At 59.1% G+C, this 15,676-nt stretch overlaps 2 protein-coding genes across 8 annotated transcripts in view; one reads left to right on the top strand and one right to left on the bottom strand.

Moving 5' to 3' along the window:
- The first annotated feature begins 62 nt into the window (after positions 1 to 62).
- Positions 63 to 6,927, top strand: TIMM22 (translocase of inner mitochondrial membrane 22). The gene is made up of 4 exons (XM_089772146.1): positions 63 to 417; positions 2,041 to 2,237; positions 5,311 to 5,383; positions 6,460 to 6,927. Exons 1-4 carry the CDS (start codon positions 186 to 188, stop codon positions 6,534 to 6,536), a joined length of 579 nt encoding a protein of 192 aa, XP_089628272.1. The 5' UTR covers positions 63 to 185; the 3' UTR covers positions 6,537 to 6,927.
- Positions 6,928 to 8,399: 1,472 nt separating this feature from the next.
- The window catches only part of ABR (ABR activator of RhoGEF and GTPase), a 76,099-nt gene continuing 68,822 nt past the window's right edge, over positions 8,400 to 15,676 (bottom strand). For 6 of the 7 annotated variants that reach the window (XM_075904337.2, XM_075904340.2, XM_075904341.2 and 3 more), the window contains 6 exons: positions 15,368 to 15,477; positions 14,789 to 14,928; positions 13,600 to 13,734; positions 12,820 to 12,925; positions 11,438 to 11,585; positions 8,400 to 10,682 (listed from right to left, as the gene is read on the bottom strand). In XM_075904337.2, coding sequence (XP_075760452.2) covers positions 10,593 to 10,682; positions 11,438 to 11,585; positions 12,820 to 12,925; positions 13,600 to 13,734; positions 14,789 to 14,928; positions 15,368 to 15,477 — 729 coding nt within the window. In that variant the 3' untranslated portion in view covers positions 8,400 to 10,592. The remainder of the gene's footprint in view (positions 10,683 to 11,437; positions 11,586 to 12,819; positions 12,926 to 13,599; positions 13,735 to 14,788; positions 14,929 to 15,367; positions 15,478 to 15,676) is intronic. The other variant, XM_075904338.2, reaches the window with a different exon arrangement.

Below are 15,676 nucleotides of genomic sequence, written 5' to 3' on the forward strand. Positions count from 1 at the left end.
CTAGAGCCGTGGGTCCCGGCGCGCCTTTGCCCTTCGCCGCCGGGCATGCTGGGAGTTGTGGGCGGCAGCCCGGCCGCGCTGTGTCGAATCGGCGGCTGCGGAAGCGCAGGCGGCCGGGCTCACAGCCCCCTGCCAGTGCGGAATCTGCGGCCGGGCAGGCAGCGCCTGCGTTTACCCGGCCTGCCATGGCGGCCCGCTCCTCTGAGGCGAGCGCCGCCGGGCCCGAGCCCGCCCCGCTGCAGTACAGCCTCCTGCTGGAGCACCTGGTGGGGGGGCGGCGGGGCCCGCGCCAGGCCCGGGCCCTGGACCCCGCCGCGCTGGGCGGCATCCCGGCCCCGCCCCGGAGCGAGGAGCAGAAGCTGATCGAGCGGGTCATGGAGAGCTGCGGCTTCAAGGCGGCGCTGGCCTGCGTGGGAGGTGCGGGGGGGCGGGCTCCCGGGCTCCTCCCCCTCCCCCCCCCTCCCCGGGCTCCCCCTCCTCCCCCTCCCCCCCCCCCCCTTCCCCCGGGCTCCCCCCCCCCAGGGCTCCCCCCCCCCCCTCCCCCCCCCCCTCCTCCCGGGCCCCCCCCCCCCTCCCCCCCCCCCCGGGCCCCCTCCCCCCCTTCCCCCCCCAGGGCTCCCCCTCCCCCCCCCCCCCCCCCCTTCCCCCCAGCTCCCCCCTCCCCCCCCTTCCCGGGCTCCTCCCCCCCCCCTCCTCCCCCCCGGCTCCCCCTCCCCCCCCCTCCCGGGCTCCCCCTTCCCCCCTCCCCCTCCCCCCCTCCCGGGCTCCCCCCCCCCCCCTTCCCGGGCTCCCCCTCCCCCCCCCCTTCCCGGGCCCCCCCCCCCCCTCCCCCCCCCCCCGAGCTCCCATCTCCCCCCCCCCCCCCCCCGAGCTGCCTGGCTCCCTGGCCCCTCCCTGCCCTGGGGTCCTTGTCACGGGGTCGGCTTGACAAGAGACCTGTGGGGGGGGGGCTGCAACCACCCCTGGGGGGGAACGTGGACGGGGGGGGGGGTGTTTCCTCCCTGCCAAGAACTAGGAGGGTCACCCACGGGGGTGGCGGGTTGGAAACATGCTGGAGGTAAATCCCCTTCAGGCTCGCTCACCCCTGGAACCCCTGGGCTGGGTCCAGACGGGCAAGGTTTTGCGCAGATACTTTTAATGGAACCATTTTTCTGTTAAAAGTATTTGCGCTCGAGAGCGTCTACACTGGCATGTGCGTTTGCGCAAAAGCATCCATGCCAGTGTAGACGCTCCCTTGCGCAAGAAAGCTCCGGGGGCCATTTTAGCCATCAGGCTTTCTTGTGCAAGTAATTAACGTTGCCTGTCTGCACTGGCCTCTTGCGCAAGAATACTTGTGCAAAAGGGCTTATCCCTGAGCGGGAGCGTCAGAGTATTTGTGCAAGAACCACTGATTTTGTACGGGACATAGTCAGTGTTCTTGCACGAATACTCGTGGCCAGTGCAGACAGGCAGCAAGATTTTGCACAAAAGTGGCCACTTTTGCGCAAAATCTTGCCAGTCTAGACACAGCCCTTGGCAGGGGCTGTGGAGAAGGCCAAGACTATAACTTGGTTCAGAAAAGAGCAGGATAAAGTCATGGAGGACAGGTCCGTCCATGGGTATTAGCCAAGAAGGTCCGGCTCACAACCCCCATGCTGGGGGGTTCCTACATCTCTGACTGCCAGAAGCAGGGACTGGATGATGGGATAAATTACTTGGTAATTGCTCCATGCTGTTCATTGCCTCTGGGGCACTTGGCATTGGCTACTGTCAAAAGACAGGATACTGGGTTTGCTGGACCTTTGGTTTCACCCAGTTACTTGCCCTCCCCATGCCTCAGTTTCCCATTTGCCCCAGGAGGCAACAGAAGAGCTGCCTGAAGTGCTTCGAGATGTGCTATGTTATTAATGTGACTGTAGAGAAAGGAGGAGTCCACTTTCCAGACAACAAATATCTTTTACAAGCTGTAATGTAGTACTGGGACACTTGTGATGAGAATGCAGCAATCACTGGGAAACATTCTATTCTCACTGGGTGTGTGTTTGTTTTTGGCTCTTTCAGGCTTTGTTTTGGGAGGAGCGTTTGGTGTATTCACAGCAGGCATTGACACCAATGTAGGGTTTGACCCCAAGGATCCCTATCGTACACCAACCGCGAAAGAAGTCCTTAAAGATATGGGGCAAAGAGGGATGTCCTATGCCAAAAATTTTGCCATTGTGGGTGCTATGTTCTCCTGTACTGAATGCCTAGTAGAGTCTGTAAGTAGCCATCTCATTTCTATCAGAAATGCTTTCATTCTTTAGAACCCTTGACCAGGGTTGTCCTTACAGAGATGCAGAATATGCATCAACACAGGGCACCTGAAAACTTGGGGCACCGCTGGCTGTTCACGTCCACCAACCTACCAGTCCCTAGTCTATGGCTCTGCTTTCTGCAGAGAGGAACTAGTTAACTTTAAACAGCGGAAAAGCCTACCAGACCTATTAACAGAACACTGAACCTGTGAAAGAGCTATTCAAGGGGTAATGAAGCCATCTGACAGGCATTTGCTAACCCCAAGTCTATACTGTCAGTTTCTGAATTGACTTTATCATGAGCTTTTGTGGGCACAGCCCACTTCAGATGTTCAGAGTTATCTGAAGAAGCGGGTTGTGCCCACAAAAGCTCATGATCCCATCTACATGTTTTGTTAGTCTATAAAGTGCTACCAGACAATTTGCTTGCTGTTTTTTTTCTGCAACAGACTAACTCGGCTACCCTCTGAAGCTCCTGAATTGACTCTTAGTCAACAGGAGCATAGTTTAAAACTTGCTTTAAAACTACTTCATGAGTGTGTTGCTGAAGATTGTAAAATCACATCTCTGAACTATTGTCCCCATCTTGACTGCCATCTGGCAGAGGGGCAGCAGTTTAATAGCATTGCGTAAGGCCCCAAAAATTCTACCTTGACCTGTGTGTGTCCTTAACTTGCTCTTGAGCTATCCTAAAGCATCCTTTGGGGATGGAAAAAACTCTAGGCAGAAAATGAAGTACACGAGGTCGGGGTAAGGAACCTATTTTGCCCAGGGGTCATTGACCCACAGAGAAATCAGTTGGGTGCCACCCCACACAAGTAAAAAGCAAAACTTAATCTTCAGCTCCCAAGTGAGAAGCAAAAAAACCCCACTACAGTTGCGTTCAATTTGGGAACGCTGAGATTTGTTCCATTCGGTGCTTGTGCGCCAGTCCCATGGGGAGAGAGGCGTTGAGACTTGGGACTTGCAGCCCATGGCACTGAGATTAGCTGCAAGACCATGTCAAATTAAGCAAGAGCCAGATCTGGCTGTTGGTTGTCAGTGTTTTCCAGAATGATTGCTTAATTATATAATGGGGGGGGGGGGGGGAAGAGGAGTGCAAAACCACTCTCTTCATCTCACTACAGAGAATGAAAGGGAAGGTCATTGCAGTCCTCTCAGGGTACACCGGGTAATAAAGCTCATTCCAATTCCAGGGTTGGATAAATCTATGGGTAATTTTGGGGGCTATGTTTTTAAAGCCTAGCCACCCTTTTTAAATAATAAACCCCTCACTATCCCTTGTACCCATAAATATGTGCATCTAAAATATTAGAAGCAAAAAGGAGGTTGGGGTGACAGCCCATGTCCTGGATCTCATTCTGTAGCTAGACTGCTAAGTGACCTTTTGTCTTACTGCTAAAACTCCAAGGCTATGTCTACACTGGCGGCTTCATGCACCAGAAATATGCAAATGAGGCTAAGCGTGGAATATCACTGAGCCTCATGTGCATACCTAATGAGACGCCATTTTTTTCAGAAGAGGCTCTTGCGCCAGAAGGAGCATCTACACTGCCCCTTCTTGCGCAAGAAAAACCCTCTTGCGCAATGCTGTTATTCCTGAAAATAATCAGCGTAGCGGTATTGCGCAAGAGGGTTTTTCTTGCGCAAGAAGGGGCAGTGTAGATGCTCCTTCTGGCGCAAGAGCCTCTTCTGAAAAAAATGGCAGCTCATTTGGTATGCAAATGAGGCTCTGCAATAGTCCACTCTTAGCCTCATTTGCATATTTCTGGCACATGAAGCCGCCAGTGTAGACATAGCCCAAGTGTAATTGACTCATGTAGAATTGTCTATATGGCAATAAAACACTTACTTAGAGCTGGCCCTTGTCAGCTGACTCGAGCTTCTGGACCTTTTAAGACATTCAGTCTTGGGCTAGAGCCTAGGGTCTGGGACCCTCTTCCTCTCCTGTCGTTTATAGCCCCATAGCTCAAGTCTTGTAGGCCTGAATCAGCTGACAAAGGCCAGCTACCCTTGTAGTGTAGATATACCCTAAGGCTGTGTCTAGACTGGCAAGTTTTTCCGCAAAATCAGCTGCTTTTGCGGAAAAACTTGCCAGCTGTCTACACTGGCCGCTTGAATTTCCGCAAGAACACTGACTTTCTACTGTAAGAAATCAGTGCTTCTTGCGGAAATACTATGCTGCTCCCGTTCGGGCAAAAGTCCCTTTTGCGCAAAACTTTTGTGCAAAAGGGCCAGTGTAGACAGCTCAGATTTGTTTTCCGCAAAAAAGCCCCGATCGTGAAAATGGTGATAAGGGCTTTTTTGCGGAAAAGCGCGTCTAGATTGGCACGGATGCTTTTCCGCAAAAGCACTTTTTGCGGAAAAGCGTCCATGCCAATCTAGATGTGCTTTTCCACAAGTGCTTTTAACAGAAAACTTTTCCGTTAAAAGCATTTACGGAAAATCATGCCAGTCTAGACGTAGCCCAAGTGTCTCAAGTAATGCTCCCTCTCCCCCTAAGATCTCAGACCATAACTCAGTGTTGCCATCTACTGGAGAGTGATAGGGTTGCCGGATGGTTTACAAAAAATACAGAGCCCTCAAAAAATTGAGCTCCCTCTTCCCCCCCCCCCTCCCGCCCCAAAAAAAGAAAAATGGCAGAAGTTGAGCCAAAAAAAAAAGGCACCAGCGCTGAAATGCAGTCATGGCCCCTTTAATTTCTGGGCCACGTTCCCTGCACCCCAGCCAGCACGAGCATGGCCTTCCGCTGGGCGCCTGAGCCGGGCCTTGGGAACAACAGAAAATATCGGACATAAAATGTCCGGTAATCTTGGAATATTTTTACCATATGGAAGATGCAAATACCAGGCTGTCTGGTTCAATACCAGACACCTAACAACCCTAGAGTGAGGGACAGGCATTTTCAGGTGTGAGTCACGGGGACTGGAGGGGTGGTTTTGTTCTCAAACGTTGTTGCTACTAACATGGAGCAGCTAGGCTAGCCGTTCCATGTGCCCTTTCCTACTGTGACTGCACTGCGTTTCTCCATTCCCAGTATCGTGGAAAGTCAGACTGGAAGAACAGCGTTATTAGCGGATGCATCACTGGAGGAGCCATTGGCTTTAGAGGTCAGTAGCACTTCCTTCAAACTGCTTTTGTGCTAATACTGCCTCTGGTCAGATAAGGATGCACTGCAACCTTTTCTAGCCATTCCCAGTGCAGAACACCTCCACATCGTAGTAAGGGACTTGGGCTGGTGCAAAACCAGTTGGAGTAGCTTGAGGTGCCGCATCGGTTTCCCTGATAGCTGGTAGTTTTATAACATTTGCTCCTGGTGTTTGAAAGACCCACGCAGACAGGGAGGGCTGGTTATATAAGAGACTCGGGAACGTGACTGTACACAGACATCGGTCGAATGGAAAAATGAAGCCCTTTCGGGGGCTAGATGGACCTTTGGTCTGACCCAGCATGGTCGTTCTTATGAAGCTCTCTGGGAATTGTGTGCTGGTACACTTGGATTAGACCAAGAATAGTTACTCCAACAGAACTGCACAGGAAATGCCACCACTCATCCGGAGTGAGGCTGGCTAGTTGCCATCAGAATGGGGCTTAGTCCAGCACCAATCACAGCTTAGGGCCTGGACTTTTGGCAGGAACCCCCCACTGTTCCCATAAGAACAGGCAGGGGAGGGGGAGCTGTGGCTGTGCTGAAGCACAAGGTCCTTCCTCCTTTTCCCTTCCTCAAAAGAATCTTCCCCAAGAGCGTTAAGGGAACCAAACAGCTTTCTACAGCCCCAGTTCTTCTAGAGCTCTTAAAACAGCTGCTCCCTCCCCACCCCCACCGCCGCACTGTTCAGCACCATAAGTCACCTGCAGTGCTGAGGAGATCCAAGGGCATCCAGCCAGCTCTTGGCACAGACGTTTCATCAGAGCTGGCGTTACTCATTTGCAGTCCCTCAGAGGCAGAGGACCCATAACAAAGCTCCATTAGTGTAGCAGCAGGCCCAGCCCCTGTGATTCCAAGTACTGCACGTGCCAAATTCCTGGGATGCATCATGCCCCAATCCAATTAAAACGAGAGTGCAAGATTCTCTGCACGGAAAACTCTGCAAGCCTGTGACCTCTTCAAGACCAGGGCCTGCTGCAGCCTATGGGAGAACTGCAGTGCACGTCTAATTCTGTCCCTTTCCCTTTTGCGTTGCAGCTGGCTTAAAAGCGGGGGCCATTGGCTGCGGCGGCTTTGCTGCTTTTTCGGCAGTGATTGATTATTACCTACGGTAACTGCGCAGTTCTCTGGGGAAGTTTCACTTCTGCTCCACTGCCGCTGGTAAGAGTCACTGGACAGACTTCTGGCCTTGGGATCGGTGATCGGAGCAAGCCGGCTGTTGTCTGCTGTGTGTCCTAAGGTCCCTTTCGCCCCTCGCTCTGGCAGGCTGGTTTCATGCCCAGTCGCTGGCATTTCTTGGAAGCGAGTGAGGCTTCTGGACACAACAGGGTCCGTGTAGTTGTCAGGATGGATAAAGTGTCAGTTTCTATGAACTAAGCCTCTTCTCAACCAGAACCTTTGGGGTCCAAAATATGTGGCATGTTTTGCTGGGGTTGAAAGAGGCAAGCCCTTGGAATCTTCCTAAATAAATGCAGCAAGCTGGATTGTCAGTTTGCTGCAAACGTGTTCATAGTAACGGGTTTGCAACTTGCTGCTCTGTTGGGTAGTAACAAGCCCTTGTGGGGGAAAGAATAAGCCAATTCCAGGCATCTCTTACTGTCTCCTGGAGAGTACTTACCCTCTGTACACCTAAATAGGAACCAGTTCGCCCTGCCACATCTTCCAGAGAACCGTGTGAAAAGGCAGTTTACCTGTTGGCGTGGTGGCCCTGTTGCTGGCAGCATTTCAGCAGCAGCATACTGTACAGCAAGCCAGTTTAGCTGAGCTGCTCTCACTGGACTCCTCCAGCGAGTGATGATGCTCCTGCTTCTGCTGCTGTTAGAGCAGAAAGGTCCCAAAGTGTCCCGGCTGGAAAGCCATCGCAGTAGAGCGCTGCCAGGAGCGTCCGGTTGATTTGCCAGAACACAAGCCTTTCCCGCCACTGAGCTGCACCAGTTTGGCAAGCTCTGGGATCCTGGCACGAGACCTTCCAGCTGCTCTTGCATGTGCCTTGAGGCCAGAAGTCAGACTGACTTGGGATTTCTAATTAAATCATGCATTGAGTTTCTCAGACCAGGCTCGTTACCTCCATGCTGCCTGTAGGGATGTGAATGGTTAACTGGAGGTTCCTTTACTCCCCCCCTGGTTAAATGGGCTTTCGGGGCCTAGAGGTAGGAGTCACTAGGCCCTTGTAAAGGGCCCCAGGACGTGCAGGGTACGCACACGCTAGCAGGAAACAGAGTGACACCTTTCCAGCTAAGCTGGGCCGGGCTGAGCTGTGGCCGGAAGTGGCCTTTAGCAGGCAGAGGTACTTAAAGCAGTCATGGCCTGGGTCCGCTGCAGGGCGTTCTGGACGCTGAGCGAAGCTGGAGAGGGGTCGTGTTACTGCAGCTCACGCTGCCATTGCCCTCCCCTTGCGTAGGGCAGGGTGCTTGGGGTAAGTGTGTTTAGCTTTCCAAGTGGTGCTGAAAGGGCGGGTCTGCCCTTGCCGCTAGCTGACCCCTCCCTCAAGGCCGCCTCACTAGATTAGCACCCGTGCCAGGGGGCTGCCCCCCACCTTCCAACAGGCATGGTTAATTGGATGGGCTCAGGCCTGGGGAAGCTGCTGTGTATTTGATTTGCCTTTAGAGAACAGCTCCACTGCCCCCATTCTCTTGAGCAAGCTCCTGGGAGGGTGGGGGGTTTCTAACTTCCCATGTGGGCCCCTTGGTGAGGCCTGGCCCCACCCACTGGCAGGGTTGTTGGCCAGTGCTTCCCAGGAAGGGAGGGGGAGGCGGCTTGCAGAGATGGCCAGAGCAACAGCTCAGAGCAGCCCTGAGGTGTGAAACTGTGGTCAGCAACTGGGCTTTGCAGTGGGACTGGTAAGAGCCCTAGCGCCCTGCCTGGCCCCTGCAGTGTGCACGTGGGTCTCAGACCTAGCCCCAGGGGTCTGGGAAAGGTAGCACGTGCTGGACAGCCCGGCTCGCTGCCCCTCGCTGCACCCATCTACGGCACAGCGCTGCTTTTTGTGCAAACGTCAGGGCTTTGCATTTTATTAACGTGGTTCACATGGTTTTACAGCCATTGAAAGTTTATCATCTACAGAAATTGAAACAAAACACAAACAAAAATAGATCTTAACTTAGTAAAAGTCAAATCTCCATGAACCGTTCTAGTCTACCTGTAGCCACAAGAGTCCGCCCCTCCCACCCCGCTGTACAAAAAAAGAAACACACCCCTGGGATTGCCAGTTTGTCGTGCAGGGGCCTGCTTTCCAGCCCAGTGAATGGGCATGGGGTGGGGGCAGGACATAAGCTCCTTTGGAATGACACCGCAGTGGACAGGCTTAGGTACATAAAACACAGGGATCCATGTGCAGTTAGACGGCAGCTCAGGCGCTCGCCAGGGTAAAGCGAGACCCCGGTCAGCGTGTCCAGTGCCCTGTCTCTTGCTCTGCCAGCTGGCGTGGGCATGGGGGTGGGAGTGTGAGCCCTTGAGATTGACAAGGGAAGGCTCCCCCGTACCAGCAGCTGCATTCAGCCCCAGCGCTGGCCTTTGGGACGTGCCTGGTGCTTGCGGCGCATGGAACAGTCTACGGCACTTAAAGGCAGCACTACTGTTACAGGGATATGCTTGGTCTCCCCACAATAAACCAGCTGCCCACTGGCATTTGGCACAGGGGGCCAGGGCAGTGAACAGGCTCCCCCTTCTGCCCCAAGAATGGCGATTCAGGTCAGGGAAGGTTTCCTTGGCAGGGCCCAGCACCTGGCTGCAGGTGGAGGTTGGGCCACTCTCCAACTGGGGGCGCAGTGGCCTGCAGAAGGCAAGCTAGCGGGTTTGGCTGGGGGGCACGGCCCTCCAAGCCAGCAAGCAAAGCTGGAGCTGGGCCATTCAAGGCTGCCAGCCATGGGGAGCTGCCCCCGGGAGGGTCTGTAGCCAGGCTGGGAGAATGGATCAGTGGAAGAGCTTTAGCTTCCCCCAGGTCAGGCTGATGGAACAAGGCAGGGCCACGTGGCTGAATCCAGCTCCTGTTCGCAGTAGGCTCGGCTTTCCTCTAACGCCCCGCAGGCTCTGGCCCTGGCCTTCCCTTTCAGCCCAAGAGCTGTTTCTCTTGCCCTCCAGCCTGCATGTGGCTGCTTAGCACCGAAGCAGATTCTGGCTCCCTGCCTTCCCTCGTTCTCCCAACGGCAGCACCAAGGAACAGCCTACTGGGGGCAAGGGCCTCGCTGGCCCAGTGCCCGGTTCCGGCTAGGCCAGCCCAGTCTCTATGAGCAGGCTTGCCGGGGTGGCAGTGCTCAGGTGGACGGTGCCAAGGGCTAAGGCAGTGGTAGTGACGAGGTACCAACCTCCCGGCAGTCACTTCCCTCCACTCCTGCTTTACCCTCAGCTGCAGCCCCAGAGGTGGGGAAGTAGGGACAGCACAAGGGAACAGCCCTTTTTTTCCCCCACAGCAGCCTGCTAAGAACCTCTCCGGCCCACCCTTGGTGGCAGGCTCCCCCCCTCCCCCTCTGCACAGAGGGCAGGCGACCATGGGGCACATGACAAACAGGCAGAAAGCACAGGCCAAGGGCTGAGAGGACGAAGCGGTAAAGCACCTGGAACAGAGGTTTAAAGGCCCCTTCCTCCCACACAGGCACGCGCCTGTGGCCAAAGGTTTGCTCCAAGAGGGAGCAGAGTCCAGCGGTCACACGGTCCGCAAGGCAAAGGAGCTTGTCTTGATGGGCAGAAAGGGGGGAGCCCTTGGTCCTTTCTCAGCCCCTGAAGCAAGAGGCCGGCCAAGGTTGCACATGCGGGCCTGGGGATGGGGCCAAACACACAGGCACTAGGGCGCCGCTGCAGGCGCCCAGCGGGGGGACAGGGATGCTCGGCGGAAGCTGCAGAGGGCAAAAGGAGAGTTTGTGACGGCCTTCGAAGGAGCCGAGCCTGGCAGGAAACGGAGGAAGCGAGGAGCCCGCGGCCACGGCTCGGCCGTCACTACCTCTTCTGTCGAACAAATATACAGAGAACAAACCTGACCACGAAGGTACGCAAGACACGACTACTAGACAGAGGGCGTGCAGGGCCTGGCCCGGGCTGGAGGCTTGTACAAAACTGGACCAAAGATGCAGAGGGCACAGTCCTGGGAGGTTCCCCTGTGTCCCCGCTGGAGCGGGTCTAGTCTCTGCTCCCCCTCGGGGAGGCTGGAAGTGTGGCTGGTGCCTTCTCAGCGCAGGCTACACGTCTGTGGAGAAGTAGAGTGTGTTGCGTTTCAGCTCCGCGAAGGAGATGGGAGGGTGCTGCAGGTAGTAGAGGAGAACCTGGACCTGCAGGGACAGAGGGAGAAGGGAGTCAGGGCTGGGCTGGAGCAGGCCCGGGGCAGAGCGGCCAAACCCGTCCCCCCCTGCAGCTCAGCAGAGCCTTCCCGTGGGGAAGCTGGGGAGGGGACATAAGGGTGATGCCGCCCCCAGGCAGAGCGGAGCCAAGCCGGCCTGTGTTCAGAGCGGAGCCGCGATCCGTGGCAGCTGTTTACGCAATGGCGGCCAGAGGCCCCAGGCTGTACACGGGAAGGCTAAACAAAGCAGCACTAGTCACAAGTGGGCTGCTGCGAGGGGCACCCAGAGCCATGGTCACCGACCCACAGCTCGGCCTGTAGCCCCAGAGCCCAGCCCACATGCAGGCAGCACCTGGCTCTGCAGCTTTTCAGTCTCTTGCGAGGCAGGACGTCAGGGGCCTTGCTGGGAGACGCCAGCACCATGACACGGAGAGACGGGCGACCGAGGCAAGGTCACCGGACACATCCAGGGTTAACCGCCCGCTGGGGTCCCACAAAGCCAGTGCAATGGTGCTAGGCCTGCCCTTGCCCCCACGTCCTGCTGGGAGCCAGGAGACTGCGCCCGCTGGGCAGGGGCAGAGCTCTGCTCCGACACCCGAGGGGAGGGGGCTGGACAGGTGTGAGCCGCACAGCTCCCGGCAGCCAGCTGAGCGAGGGGCCGGGGCATGGCCCAAGTAACGTGCAGCTGGCCCCAGCAGAGGGCGCCACCTCCCCAGGGAACGGAGCCAGGGCGGGGTCGGCCCGTACCTGCGCCATCACGTCGTGGGACCAGATGTCGGAGGCCAAGGTGAGGTGCCCTTTGCTCTCCACTTCGGAGGGTCTCAGCAGTGTCGGGCCAAAGACCGTGGCCAGGTTGTGCAGGGACATTTTGTTGACGGGCTCCTTTTCGGCAACCCTGCGTGGGGAGGCAGGAGCGGGGTCAGTGCTCTGCGGCGATGGAGCCGGAGCCAGCCCACAGCGGCCCTTGCCCTCCTGGCCAGGTGCCAGGCTCCCCCGGGTGAGCTGAGCTGTTCTCTCAGCCCCTTGGTTCCGTGCCAGCCACAAGGCCCCCCAGCCTTGCGGGGTGCGGGACACAGGCTGGGCCCACTGCCGGGGGAGATGGGACCCGCTTGGGTGGACCGTGGGTGCCTGGCTGTGCTGCTGTCTCCAGCATACGATACGCCTGTGCCGGGGCAGCTCCCCCCCGTTCTGCCTAGCCCTCTGGCGCCAGGGAACCTGCATCACCACATGGCCACGTTAGGCAGCTGCACTGCTGAGCGCCGGCCAGGGCCCAGATGTGGAACTAGCTGTGCCCAGTGCTCAGCATGGAACCCAACCAGCCTCTCCGGCGGGCGTGTCTGCTCGCTGCACGCCTTCTCCCCCGCTGACTCCCTTCCCCGGGGATCGAGCCAAACCAGCCAGGAAAACTGACGCAAGCCACGGCCCAGTTCCCACCGCGCCTTCTGGCCAGCCCCGAGCAACTCCACAGCCTGGACGGCAGGAGCCGGATCCCAACCTGGCCCCGCCTGGGACCCTAGCTGCCGTGCTCCCCCCACGACCCCGCCCTGGCAGAGCAGGAGCACACGGGACTCCAGCGCCCTTCTCGGAGCCGGGGCAGTGACCAGGAAACAGGGCTGATTCGGAAGGCCTGAGAACTGCCCCGTGGGGATCAACTCCCTGCCCACAGCTCTGCTGGGAGGGGCCCAGGAGGGGCCAGACCCCCAGAGACATTTCTGCCTGGGCTGAGCCATTGAACCGCTGCCAAGCCCTGATCCCAGCAGCCGCGTTACAGAGAACTGGGGGTGGGTGCTGGGCCCGGTGCAGGCCCGGAGCCTCCCAGCACCACACGGAGAAGCAGACAAGCGAGCCCGGCTCTCCAGGCAGCCCCTCTGTCGAGGGGATTTTTTGCTGGTGAACCAGGGCTCAGCCCCCGCACCCGAGCACCCTCCTGGGGTGTCGCTTGGGCTGCTGAGCACAGCCATGGCTCTGGGCCCCACAGCAAGGTCGGCTGGGGGGCGGCCCTTCCTCAAGTGCCACTCAGCCTCCTGCGTCCGGCCTGGCCACAAGCCCCCCCCCCCCCCGTTTCTGTGCGGAGAGGAGCCCGGCCGCGGTCCTTGGCCCCGCCCCAGGAGCAGCGGCAGCAGCGTCACCTTTTCAAGTGTTCCAGCAGGAAGAGGAAAGTGATGAGGTTGGGGTCGGGCAGCGAGCGGAGAAGGTGCATCATGCAGTTCTCCTTGGCAGCAGGGTCGGAGAGGGCTGGAACAAGGAGAGAGCGCCCGGCCGGAGGGCCCAGCTCAGCACGGGTTCCGAGGCTCCCCGCCGGCCAGGGCCCCGAGCCCCCCTGGAGTCAGGCTCCCGGGGAGACCCCTGACTGGGGGCGTGATGGGCCCCGGAATGGCTCTAAACCCTCCCCAGGAGGCAGGAGCCTGCCTCCACCCAGCAGCCGGACCCAGAATCACCCCACAGGGTCTGGCACCCTGCTCTGGGGCAGGCTGTGGGGCTCCCTGGCAATGTTCCCTCCATCCATGTGCAGAATAAACACTATTCTGTGCACCAAGGCATGTGCCGCTGTGCACCACCACTAGGAACACAGGCTGCCGGCTGTGGGGGCTCTGCTAATCAGCTGGGTGGCACCTGACTTTCCTGGGCGGCCGCCTAGGAGCTCAGCTTACAGGGAACACTGGTCCCTGGCATCTCACTAGGAACCAAGCCCCCCCAGAACAGGCTGTGGCGTGGGCGCAGGGGGGTCCAGCGAGCCTCCGGAGCCAGCCAGGCCTCCCCGCACTGCGCCGCAGCACGCATCCCACTCCCCAGCAGCACGGTGGGGGGGACCGCACTGCGAGCTGTTTCCAGCCTGCGGTAAAGCCCCCAGCGCCCGCCAGGGACAGGGACAGGGGCAGCCTGCACCTCAGGCCCAGGGGGAGCCTCACCGATCCCCTCCATGAACGCGGGGTACAGCCGGTCTGTGAGCAGCGGCTCGGGGAGCTCGCGGAAGTACAGCTTCAGCGTGCCCGCAATGGCGTTGATGTCCATGTCGCTCAGCATCACCAGGATGTCCTTGTTATCTGCCGGGAGGAACACGCCCCAGGCCATCAGGACCCCAGCCCCGTGCTGCCCTGGAGCCCCATGCGGCAGCTGAGCAGGCTCCCGAGTCCCACCAGCTCCAGGGGCGGACACTAAACTCCGGCACTCAAGGCTCCGGCCAGACACGTGGCTCTCGTCGCGAGGCAACGCTGCCCAGTGGCACAGCTCCGAGACAGCCCTCTGTGCGCCCCCCCTCCCTCCAGCTGGGACTCAGCACTCACCACCCTGCTGGGGCACTGGGCAAAGAGTTATTCTCCCATTTCCCGCCCTCCCCTGCTGCACGGTGCTCCTGGGCGTTGCTGCGCTCCAGCCCAGAGTCAGCTGCATGGCAGCGCGGCGGGAGGGAGGGACTCCAGCCGCCAGTCAGTGCCTTATTTGGGGCTGCGCCATGCTGCCCCCTAGTGGTGGAGAGCAAAGGGGCCAGAACGGGTGTAATCTTGAATTTTGCTGGCACCCAGGCCAGCGCCAACGAATGTTGCTGTGGTGGTGTTGGGCCAGTGGCTAGGCAAGGGAACAGCCAGCTCCGCTTTGGGGAAGAACATGCAAAATGCAAACCTCTGGGGGGTCTGCTGGTGCCTGGCTGCTTGAGAGCAGGCTGCAAGGAGACCCCCAGGGCAGGACACAGCCAGGCTAATGGCTCCATCCTGTCCCCTGCACAGCCGGGAGGAGAGCGGGGTAGGGCCCGGGGCGAGGGAGAGCAGCCAGGTGCCTAGGCTGGGCAGTGCTGCCCAGTGCCCGTAGCTTAGCTCGACCCAGGAAGGGCAATACCCCCCCCCCCCCCCCGTGCTCCCCTTCCCAGAGAACTCCGGTTTCAGGGCTCGTTTGCCTCAGGGCTCTCCAGCATCCCAGCGGAGGGGCTGTGAGCCGGGCGGCCTTAGCCTGCTGGCTCCACATGGCGGGGCAGCAGGAACGCGCTGTCCTCATGCCACCACCAGCCTGTGCCCCCCACGCCCAGCTTGGCAAGGAGGGGGCGCAGGGTTTCATACACCCCCAGGGCAGCCCTGCTGGCACCAAGGAGCTGTGCGGGGGGCTCACTTGCGTCGAAGGCTGCCTTCAGCGCCTGGATGTCCGTGGCGACCCCCGAAATCCGGTAGATGCCAACCTCCTCGATGCCTCTCTTCTCCACCTCCTCGACACACTGCCGCACAATGTAGGGCACCTTGGAGCGCTCCCGCCTGGGTTGGGAGGCAGAGCAGTGCGCGTGAGATCGGCAGGCCCTGCTCTGGCTGCACCCGCCACGGCGGCCCCTCCGCTCTGGGGACAGCCAGGAGCAGATGGCAACTCGGATGGGTGGGGGCAAGAGCCCAGCCCCCCAATCCTGGGCCATGCTTTGGGTTAGCAGGTGGAGAAGGGACTCGGCTTCCGGAGAGGCACCAGGGCTGCTCTGGGAGCAGGGCCGTGACAGCCAGGGTCGGAGCCGAGAACAGCGCTGGCCACGGGCTGTGCAGGGACCCCTTGGCAGCGTGTGGCTGGCACTGGCTGGACGCCCATCGCTGGGCCGGGCGCGAGGAGGAAGCACATGCAGAGGCGACCCGGCGGCTGCGCGTTTGGGGCGAGGGACGGTGCCGCTGCGCTGGGGGTGCAGACGGGCCGGCCCGCGGTGCCAGGACTCACTTGGTTACCACGCTGATCTTCACGCCGAACACTCCAGTCTGCTTCTTGGACGGGGTCCTCTTCAGGCTCATGTCCCGGCTTGTGAACTTCATGGAGAACTCCACCTTGATCTGGGAAGGCCGGAGGGCTCAGTCACAGCACAGACCACAGCTCCCCTGCTCGCTGCAGGTGGGGCAGAGCCCTGGGCAGGGAGCAGACGGACCCTGGGCAAGCGGGCAGCAACCCCCTCCCCCGAGTGACCCGGGAAACCAGGCCCTCCTAACCAGCCAGGAGACAAAGGGGGAGGGTGCAGGTGCATGGGCAGTGCCT

The sequence above is a fragment of the Pelodiscus sinensis genome, chromosome 21, assembly GCF_052426305.1.
Source record: "Pelodiscus sinensis isolate ZL-2025 chromosome 21, ASM5242630v1, whole genome shotgun sequence".
Classification (NCBI taxonomy): domain Eukaryota; kingdom Metazoa; phylum Chordata; order Testudines; family Trionychidae; genus Pelodiscus; species Pelodiscus sinensis.

What these genes read in the sequence shown, in the direction of transcription:
- TIMM22 (XM_089772146.1), top strand. Translation starts at nt 186, where the DNA reads ATGGCGGCCCGCTCCTCTGAGGCGAGCGCCGCCGGGCCCGAGCCCGCC. An exon ending in CTGAATGCCTAGTAGAGTCT is followed by an intron (nt 2,238 to 5,310) that starts GTAAGTAGCCAT and finishes CTCCATTCCCAG; the next exon opens with TATCGTGGAAAGTCAGACTG. An exon ending in AGGAGCCATTGGCTTTAGAG is followed by an intron (nt 5,384 to 6,459) that starts GTCAGTAGCACT and finishes TTTGCGTTGCAG; the next exon opens with CTGGCTTAAAAGCGGGGGCC.